At 39.3% G+C, this 10,596-nt stretch overlaps 1 protein-coding gene across 2 annotated transcripts; it reads left to right on the top strand.

Moving 5' to 3' along the window:
* The first annotated feature begins 765 nt into the window (after window positions 1-765).
* Window positions 766-4,151, top strand: LOC133707198 (protein DETOXIFICATION 26-like). Of its 2 annotated transcripts, XM_062132757.1 has the most exons (9): window positions 766-1,011; window positions 1,080-1,467; window positions 1,540-2,081; window positions 2,161-2,247; window positions 2,388-2,444; window positions 2,828-3,066; window positions 3,155-3,273; window positions 3,456-3,542; window positions 3,635-4,147. In XM_062132757.1, the coding sequence occupies exons 2-9, from the start codon at window positions 1,216-1,218 to the stop codon at window positions 3,695-3,697; spliced, it is 1,446 nt and encodes a 481-aa protein (XP_061988741.1). In that variant the 5' UTR covers window positions 766-1,011; window positions 1,080-1,215; the 3' UTR covers window positions 3,698-4,147. The 2 variants fall into 2 exon arrangements, with proteins under 2 accessions (XP_061988741.1, XP_061988742.1); XM_062132758.1 differs by lacking the exon at window positions 766-1,011 and having other exon boundaries at window positions 1,328-1,467; window positions 1,544-2,081; window positions 3,635-4,151.
* Window positions 4,152-10,596: the final 6,445 nt, after the last annotated feature.

Here is a 10,596-nt window from a genome sequence, read left to right as displayed (position 1 = left end):
TTGCGGAAAACGCATCACATACAGGCTTCCTGATCCTCCTCCTCCTCCACAAGAAATTGGAAAATATTATTCATTTTCCGGAATTCATCCTTTGCCAAATCAAAAGCAATAATAGCTAGTCGTTGCGTGAATTCATAGACAATCCAATGAAGTATCTCGTTCAAAAGAGAGGGGATTCAATCTTTCTCCAAACGCCAGCTTTCAATGAGTATAATATATTTGGGTAAGTCTACCGTCATGGCAAGTGACTTGTGCGTGGGTTGTGGTAAGGGTAAAATCATTTCAGTCTCTGCTCTTTTAAATTATCAAAAATACCATTGCACTTGCACTTTTGATCCAATAGGTCTAATCCATTAGTTTTTCGTGAATTGAATCCGTTAACTTGCTTACGTGGCTTACAACTTAGAAGTTAGAACCCATGACGAATTTCATTCTAACACTATTTTGTTTGAGGGAATGTATCCAAAATTTTGTATCGCTCTCTTCAAGTCAGCAAATTGTAACTTGATCATTCAAACTCAATCACTGATATTTACAAACTCACGTTTCCTTTAGAATCCGAGCACTAGCCAACTCAAATCAAAACATGGGTTTGCTTCTTTTGGTTGCAATCAAGGACTGAGCTAGAAATTTACGGTGAGCTACTTTTTAATATTTAATTTTTTAAATTAAAATTAAGCTATATAAATTAATGTTTTTCTAAAATTTGAGTTGGTGAGTTGGTCTATGTGTAGCTACGTCTTTGGTTTCAAATTATTACAACCTCACTACAAATAGGAGGTCTGTTTTGGGCTTTTGGCAATGGAATTGAGTATGGATGTAGGGAGAAGATTCAGAAGATGACAGGGCAATTTGCCCACCGATTTGAAAATGTCTGCGGGTGAAAAATTGTGCGTTATGGTATTTTGGGCTTATAGCATGTAACATACGATCAGCCGAACAATCATGATCAGCCATTCCATCTCCTCCGGCCGGAACAGTCGTGGCCGTATTAAGAGTTGGATCTAAAAGGTGAGTGATTCAGACCCAAAAATAAAAACGAAAGGGTTTGAACTGATGAAAGCAACAACGTTATACAGACCCTACTCTCGGCTCTGCGTTTAGAAACTCTTGACCACTCGATTGATATCATGGCTTTCAAGACAACTTTTTGGTCTCCACATGGCCATTTGATTAATTAACCCGAGGCAGACTCGAAAAAACAGAGTCGAAACAATGAGGGAGGATGAAGACGACCCTCTGACTCTGTTAATCCCACACCATCAAGAAGACGGTAATCTGATCGAACGTACTTGGTCGGAGTCAAAGAAGCTATGGCAAGTAGCTGCCCCATCCATCTTCAGCCGCCTCGCTATGTTCTCCGTCACCGTCGTCACCCAATCCTTCGCTGGCCACCTCAGTGACCTCGACCTCGCCGCCATCTCCATCGCCACCACCGTCATCATCGCCATTACTTTCGGTTTCATGGTAACTGAAAACCTTACCCTGTTTCGCTGCTTTTCAAAATCTCAGTTTCCGATCTTTGATGGGTTTTTCTAGCTAGGCATGGCCAGCGCGCTCGAGACTCTGTGTGGTCAAGCCTACGGAGCTAAACAGTACCACATGCTGGGGACATATCTGCAGCGTTCTTGGGTAGTTCTATTTCTCTGCGCAGTGTTGCTTTTACCCCTATTTGTGTTTGCTACGCCATTGTTGAAACTCATGGGACAGTCCGAGGTCGTGGCCGAGCAGACTGGTTTAGTTGCCCTCTGGTTGATTCCATTTCACTTGAGCTTCCCATTTCAGCTGACACTGCAGAGATTCTTGCAGAGTCAGCGAAAGACTGGAGTGATTGCCTGGGTTTCTGGAGGGGTTTTGGCCCTCCATGTGTTTGTGAGTTGGGTTTTTGTGTATGAGTTGAGGATTGGGATTGTTGGGACTGCCCTTACTATTGGTTTTGCTTGGTGGCTATCGGTTTTGGGTTTGTTTGTGTACACTGTTTGTGGTGGGTGTTCGGAAACATGGACTGGTTTTTCAGCTCAAGCTTTTGTTGGGCTCTGGGATTTCTTTAAGCTTTCTTTGGCTTCTGGGTTCATGCTCCTGTATGTGCTTGCCCTCTGTTCTCTCCTTTAATTATGTTATGATTATTTTTTATTTAAAGATGTGCATTTTGTGTTGCAGATTAGAGAATTTTTACTTTAGAGTTTTGGTGATAGTGTCTGGGTATATGCACAATACCAAGATTGCTGTTGATGCCCTTTCCATCTGGTTAGTGTTACTAACTTTATAATTCTTTAGCCTGTCTCATTTCTTCACGATTTCTTCAAATTCCGCAAATTCTTTGATGGACAACACATATATGTAGTACAGCATTAGTTTCTTTAAATTTCAATGCTTTGTCTTTGCAGCATGAGTATCTATGCTTGGGAGTCCATGATTCCACTAGGATTTTTGGCGGCAGTTGGGTATGTGGTCACTGGTTGTAAGTCCCTCTCTGAACTTAGGAATTAGCTAAAAGCTAGACATGAATAAGATGGATCAGAATTATCATTCTTATTATTAAATTCTATACCACATAAATTCCTAGATAAGCCCAAATCATTGCATAAGTGCTTGAGGAGTGTTCCATATATTGCAATCAAATTTCCATTACTTATGGATATCACATTCTCATGTAAGACTGTAAGAGTTAATTAAAAGGACAGTCTTTTAGGATTATCAGAACAGTTCTATAGTATATGAACTGCACAATCAGATGTTTCATTTACAGATGATTGAACGAGTTTAGACATCTAATTTGTCATCCTTTGTTGCTCCTTTGTGATTAGTTAATATTTTCTTAATCCAGAGTGCGGGTAGCAAATGAACTTGGCGCAAGCAACGCAAAAGGTGCAAAATTTGCAACCACAGTTTCAGTCTTGACCTCCCTAGCAGTGGGACTTCTATTTTGTTTAATAATAATAGTCTTCCATGAGAAGCTTGCAATGATCTTTACCTCCAGCATTCCTGTTATTGCTATGGTCAATGATTTATCAGTCTTGTTGGCATTCACTATTCTCCTCAATTGCATTCAACCAGTGCTCTCAGGTAGGGAACTTAGAACAGCAAAATAGATATTCACTCTAAGAAATGTTTGATCTCATGGAAACATTTACGGTCATATTTTGTTTAATAGGGGTAGCAATCGGATCTGGTCGGCAAGCAATAGTAGCTATTGTAAATATAGGTAGCTACTACCTGGTTGGCATGCCTGTTGGGGTTGTTTTAGGATGGTTGCTAATGTTTGGTATCAAGGTATGTTCCTTTCGTTAACAACGCATCTCAATTCATATGTTCAAATGCCAGTGCTACGATTTTGTAGAAATGTACATGACTAAGCTGCAAAGTTCAATATATAAGCAATTTTTTGTGTTGTTAAATGGTACACAATAATAGTCTATTTTCTTGATTTTACACTGTCTGGAACAAATAAGTAGGGCATGTGGGCTGGAATGATCTGTGGAACTGTGGTTCAAACCTTGATACTGATCATTATCACCATGAGATGTGATTGGGAAAAAGAGGTAATAGTGAAAATGTTTATCCTCTGAAAGATGATTGCTTTATAGTTTCTATCACTTTGTATAAACTTTTATGTGGTTAATTGTCATAACAGGCAGAGAGAGCTCGAATTCACATAACAAAGGATACAGCTTCACCATTGATCTTTGCTCAATGATGATACCATATGCTCTGGTCTGTTTGACCTTTTCTGTTCAAAATATGCGTGATTTTTTCTACTGATGCATGCCTAATTTGAATGAAGCAAGGATAATTCCAGTATATCTTGACTGAGATACTTTAATTCAGTTCCTCCAGTACCAGTTTATGAGGGCAATGCTACAGTGGTGATATAGTATATGATTTTGTTGTGAAAGAATGAAATCAGCTGTAGCCTTGTTATCTACAGTAGTCTTCTCTAGCCGGACGCTGATATGATAAAAGGGTTTACAGGATGACACAAATCTGGTGATATGATGCATGAACATGACTGGTTGCAGCCTTGGAGGTGTCTGTTACGGTGTTACTTGTTGCTATTTGCTTCTGCTTCCTTTTGGGAGCTGGGTTGCTAGAATAGTAGAAATTTTCTTTTGCTTCATTGTTTCATTGTTTCATTGTTTCATTGTTTGTATGATTGCTATTTAGCCGGTGGTCTGGTTGGGCCTTATTGCCTTCCATTCTCTTCTGGCTGCTACATTGTTGCCTTTGTTTCTCAACCCTTTTTTTTTTTTTCATGGTGGAAAATTGAATTTTCAATTATATGGTTTACTTCATATGATAATTATGTCAAACATGATTATAATTGAAAGTAGATAAATAGTCTCTTCAGTCAATCTATCCGACATATCTCACAACTGTCTTCACTCATCCAAGTAAGGGCAGTACCATAAAGGCAGAGTCACTCTGTAGCTGAAAATCAGTCCAACCATGGTGAAAAGTAGGGGTCGGCATTTTGTACCGAAAATGCGGTTACCGACCCGAACCGCACTGAAAAAACGGTTCGGCAACTGCACTGAACTAAAATGGTGTTGTTTTATGATTACACCGCACCGAACCGTATAAAAGCGGTTCGGTTGCGGTTTCGGGTCATAAACCGCCCGATTTAAACCGACACCGAATTTATTTTAATTACATTTTATTTATTTATTATTTCTCTATTGATGGAAATGTTGGTTTTCAATATATAAGAAATCAATTTTTGATTAGGTTTTCAGTTTGTAATAAGTTGCTATGTTTGCTTGATCATTGATATATATATATATACACAGCCCCTCTTGGCTGCGGATATCCGCACCTAAGTAAAAGGTGCGGATTTCCAGTTTTTCCCCACTTTCCGATCATATTTTCACATCTTAACCGTTCAGTTTTTAGATCCTAATGTATAGATCACTTATGCAAATTTTCAGCAAATTTGATGATCGTTAAGGCATCCAAAACTGCAATTTACCATTATAAACATGAACGGTTCCGGTTCGACAGATTCGGTTCGTTCGTGTAAATTGCAGTTTTGGATGCCTTAACGATAATCAAACTGGCTGAAATTTTGTAGAGATGATCTATACATTAGGATCTAAAAACTGAACGGTTAAGATGTGAAAATATGATCGGAAAGTGGATAAAAATGGGAAATCCGTACCTTTTGCTGAGGTGCGGATATCCGCACCTGAGCAAGGTTGTATATATATATATATATATATATATATGTGTGTGTGTGTGTGTGTGTGTAATAAGTTGCTATGGTATTTCTACAAGTTGCTTGATATTTGGGTGACATTTGCCGATTTGTGTGGACTCTAAATGCATTCAAAATTTATTTATGATTGAAATTGTTAGGTAAAAATAAGCTTGATTTTGGCCCTCTCTTTCTAGTTGAAATTAATAAATCGCTCCAAACCGAAACCGATCCGCACCGCACCGAAAAATGGTGTAACCGAAATAATCGGTTCAGTCCTTTTGTAATGCGGTTGCGGTTTGATATATAGGCCAATCGAAAAAAGCGGTTTGATTGCAGTTTAGGCCTCAAACTGAACTGAACCTCACCGCGCCCACCCCTAGTGAAAAGCTACAAAAAGACCAGCCTTGCAGGTTTCGGCTTGGGAGTGAAGAGGAGAGGTTACCAAATGTAGGTGGCAACCAAGAGTCCCTTCACATTCACCGCTATCATTCCTCACCATGTGATCATCTTCGCATAGACGTCAGAAGAAATATTCTTGAGAAGGAGGCATTTGAATCTAAGATCTTTACTAGCATTTTATTGGAGAGAATTATTTGTTTTATCCACTAAATTGAGTTTAGTTGGCAATCTTCGAGTGATAAAAAATATATATAATAGACACAAAAACTGCTTTATCTTTTGGCTGCAATAGAAGTGCCATCTTCTCTAATTGCCTTTGTTTGTATGGTTCAAGAATGCATAGAATGTACTATGAGCAGCTTGTATTTGATGAAAAAAAAATTGTTATAATTTTGAATCCTATTGCATCGTTCGAGGGAAAATGGAGATCTCCTATACATGTTCTCTTCTAAGGATTCAATTGTGTTATATTGAGATTTGAGAATGACATGTCGAAGCAGAATCAAGATATTGATAACAATTAGGCAGCTCGTTTATTGCACGCATCCTATCTTTTGGTAGTATGCACCGAGTCTAACTAACATTCCTGGTCTCTGCCTAATTGTTTGATAGAGGACGAAGGAAAAAGGTAGTAGCTAAACAAGGCGAAAAAGATCAGAAGAAATTCCATTTGCAGGATGCAGAATTTGACACCTATGGAGGCTTGCAACGAACATTCAAACTTGTTTATTAGTCCTTAATATTTAGTAACCGATAGAATGGAATGAAACAAGAATCTAGCTAGATTGACTTTCTCTACGCAGCTGTGGCTGGTACCCTTCCACTAATTCTAGTTCACTATAGCCCCATGATTCCAAAGTTTCCGTGTTGCTCCTTTCTTCCGTATACGGTTTGATGCATTTATGCCTTGTAGAATTTTTCTAAATTATTTACCTTTTACCATGTAACCTAAATCAATATGATTTGTTTGAGTATCTAAACATGTGGAAAAAAAAAAAAAAAACTAGTATGGTGATAAATTATCGATTATTATGGTGTTCATTTTCACATAAAGAATTAAATCACCGATGAGCTGTAACTTGTTGATTTTTTTAGAAATTCAACATTGTGGAGCACACATATTCTAAAACTACTAGCATCATGAGATCATAAAAAGGGTGGGGAGGAGAGGGTTAAAAAAAATAATAATAATAAAATAAAGAGTCTAAGTAACAAAAAAAAAAAATTAAAATGATGCAAGATTGCAAGTAATCGCACATCAAAGCCCTATTTTAACCCCATATTAAACAAAAAGGAGATGCGGATTCAATAGCAAATAGCCGTTTGAGAGCTAACATCATTTTTTCATCCCTTTCCGGCAACGTGCCCTCTTGCCATCGTCGGACAGGCCTTGTCAGCCCCATGTGGGTCTAGAGTGAGTCGGCTTCCTCGATCTACATCCGTATCGGGGGGTCTTTGGTGGTGGTTTGCAGGATGGGGCAGAGTGAAATCACGGTGGCTGTTGGGATTTGGTCTGTTCCTCTCTGGTCTCGTCGGTGGAAGGGTTTGGTGGTGCAACCTCGGAGGCTGCTGGGTGGTGGAGTGCTTGTGGCAGCGCGTCGTCGCTGTTATTGGTTTATTCCGATCTGGGTCAGATCTCTAGGATTTGATCTGGGGTCGGGGCAGTTTGACAGAGGCAACATGGATCCACTGCACGAGGGTGATTCCGACATGATGGTGGTGGCGGTCTAGCGTTTCAGGCGAGGCGGAGCAGGTGGTGATCTGCAAGCACTGGCTGGTGATGGATTGGGCCAGGCTTGGCTGGTAGCGTGCATTTACCTTGCTTCCTATGCTGAAGCGTGGGCTAGGGCTCTTCTTTTGGGATCGACCTAGGCTGACTTGGTTTTTTGTTTTATTTTTAATTTTAGCTATGTTTGTTGGTTAGTGTTGTCGCGCCTTTGGTGCGTAATAAATCCTTGCATCTATTTTACAGGGCTAGTCGGGCTGAACGCCTGTGTGTGCACTCAAAGTGCCTTGTCTGCTCTAGGTAGGCGGCGAGTTCATTACTTCGTCAAATGGTCTCTACCGCCTAGTGAACGGGTAAATCTAAGTGTCGTTAGATTTATCCTTTGGTAGCAACATAGTAGGAAAGTTGTGCTTATAGTAATTATGCTACATTGTAATCAGGTTACATATCGAGTTATCTTTCTGTTATGTCACCACTATGTCAAAGCAAATATTGTAGCTAATAGTGCACTCTTTGCTAATTGGTGCCTGGTTAAATACATTTATTTAGTAGAGAGTCTTTTTATGATTTCAGGACGTTCTCTAGATGCTTATTGTTATTAGCGGTTTAGGCTCAATGTCCCCTCCTCTTGTATTCGACAGTTTCATTAATCGAGACTTGAGGTCAACCGGACCAGCCTTTTATTTAAAAAAAAAAAAAAAAAAACCCTATTGTTTAAGGAAAACTGAATTGGAAGAGAATTGAGTCGTGGAAATATAATCGTACATTGATTGGATATCTCCTAAGATTCTCCGAGAATATCTCTAATATAAACCCTATTTCAACTAGAGCAAGTAACCTCGAGTTTGGGCCAGACACATATTCTGGATTTACTTGAACATTCCCCCTTGTGTCGCCCAAACGTGGTGCTTCTCTCGTTGCCTCATTAAAAACCTTTGTAACGCCCCGAATTTTGAATAAAGATATTTGAATTCGAAACGCGATAATCATAACCAACTTCCCAAAAATAGTATAGAAACATTCTCAAATTTATCTATGTAATAACAAAACGTCAATAAAGACTCGATCACTTAAGTCAAATATCACATCAACAAGTGTTTACAAGGCTCGAAAGAAAGAGATACAAAAGTACACGCTCGCTAGGAGCATACCAAAAACAGCAGCACACTAACAAAAATAGGTTCTGAACCTACACTGCTGCAACCACACCCTCGTACTCAGCCCTGGTGGTCCTCACCTGCAGGAATAACCGCTACACCATAGAATAGTGCACCGGGATTAACAAAACAAACCCGGTAAGCTTTTCAGCCCGTATGAGTAAACTCAATTAAAGTGACTCACGTCACGCATGCTTATAATTTCTCAATTCGTGAGAAGAATTAAAGCAACAATATTTAATTTCACAAAACACAACCAAACATCAAGTTCATATCATATCATATCATCTCAATGACAAATCACACTCACTTCCCCTCAACATAAAGCATTTGTCAAAACAATGACCTCACGACTCATTCACAACTCACTACAAGTCTCAAACCACAACCGCACTTACAATTGGATTAAGTAAAATCAGTAATCCCTGCATAGAAACTTAGTTCAGGAGATCACATTAAAAACAAACAATAGAAATCATATAAATCCCTGCATAGAGTTTAGTTCAGGAATTTACATTAAAACAAACAATACAAAAAGCGGTAATCCCTGCATATAACTTAGTTCAGGAGATTACATTAAAACAAACAATACAAAAGACAGTAATCCATGCATATAACTTAGTTCAGGAGATTACATAAAATTCAACAATTAGAAGGAAAAGGATAATAAATGAAGAAGTCAAACAACTCACACTAAAGTCAATAATCACCCATAAACTCCAAACTAAAGTCGATAGTCGATGTGCACCCATCGACTCTGACTAAAGTAGATGATCACCCATCTACTCCAAATAAACACCAAATCCGAAAATCAGAAAACGGTCACCCACAGTGACTCCAGATCCGAAGATCAGCAAACGGTCACCCACAGTGACTCCAGATCCGAAGATCAGCAAACGGTCACCCACAGTGACTCCAGATCCAAAGATCAGAAAACATTTACAAAGAATCCCATATGACTCAAAATGTTACCCCAACTCAATTACTCTTTCAACACGACAAATCAACAAGCCCATGATATAACGAATTTTCCACAAAGAGTAAACGCACAAAACCACATTCTGAATAATTCACAGTTCATACGGACATCACAATGTCACTCCATATATATATATATATATTCCACGTAAATATATATATACGTAATCATTCACGCAGGAATGACCACTAATACCAACTATAGTTTTATAAATTATACTTCTGGAAAATCATTTTATATCAAAACATGTTTTAACCTACCCATGAACCGTTGTCGATCAAGTTCATATATTTTAAAACAAATAATTTATTTTGATAAATATGATTTTGCATGCTAACTATTAAATCTACTAAATTAAACATAACTAAATTATCGACCGAAACACCGTGAGATTTACTCACCACAAATCCAGTTGCGTCTTCAATACAGCCCAAAATCACAATCACAACCGTCCACCCAACCAAAATCGTCAATCACCTAATCAAAATACGATCCTAACTTTGCAATTGATTCATAACACACTTAAACGACTATCCAACGGTCGGATTCTCACAGATCACCCTTGGCATCATCCTATCAAAATTATACGAAGATCCAACGGTCGGATCCTCGCGGATTGTAAACCGAACATAATGCGTAAAACCGAAACCCTAGCATGCATCAACTTTCTCCAAAATGCCCGTATAATATATCAAAATGACCGTATCGATGCGTAGATGGATAAACTGAAAACAAAACACATTTTGGATGACCGACGCGCCACCACGCGCCGCCACAAGCGACGAGTCAGCAAGCGGTCAACGGCGGCGGTCAACGCCGGGTCAACCACCTCCAATGGTAAAGTGACCAACTACAAACTTGTTCAAAATGAAGAGATGAGCCACCTTCATACCTGGAGTTAAGTGATATTCGGTCTAGATCGTCCTAGATCAAGCTTGGAAGTTGGATCAATCTCGGTCGTCTGATCACGTTTCCAGATTCAACCAGAGCCGTCGAAAGCTTCACACCTTGATCTTTTGCTCCACACACCAAATCGTGATGCAAGGCCTATATGGGGATGATCAGCAGGAAGAGGCGATCCCAGAACCGTGAAGAAATCGGCCGGGAAGTCGCCGGAGATCGGAAACCGATCGGGTCCTGA

Source organism: Rosa rugosa, chromosome 4, assembly GCF_958449725.1.
Source record: "Rosa rugosa chromosome 4, drRosRugo1.1, whole genome shotgun sequence".
Taxonomy (NCBI): Eukaryota; Viridiplantae; Streptophyta; class Magnoliopsida; order Rosales; family Rosaceae; genus Rosa; species Rosa rugosa.
This window is presented reverse-complemented; position numbering and strand designations above follow the sequence as displayed.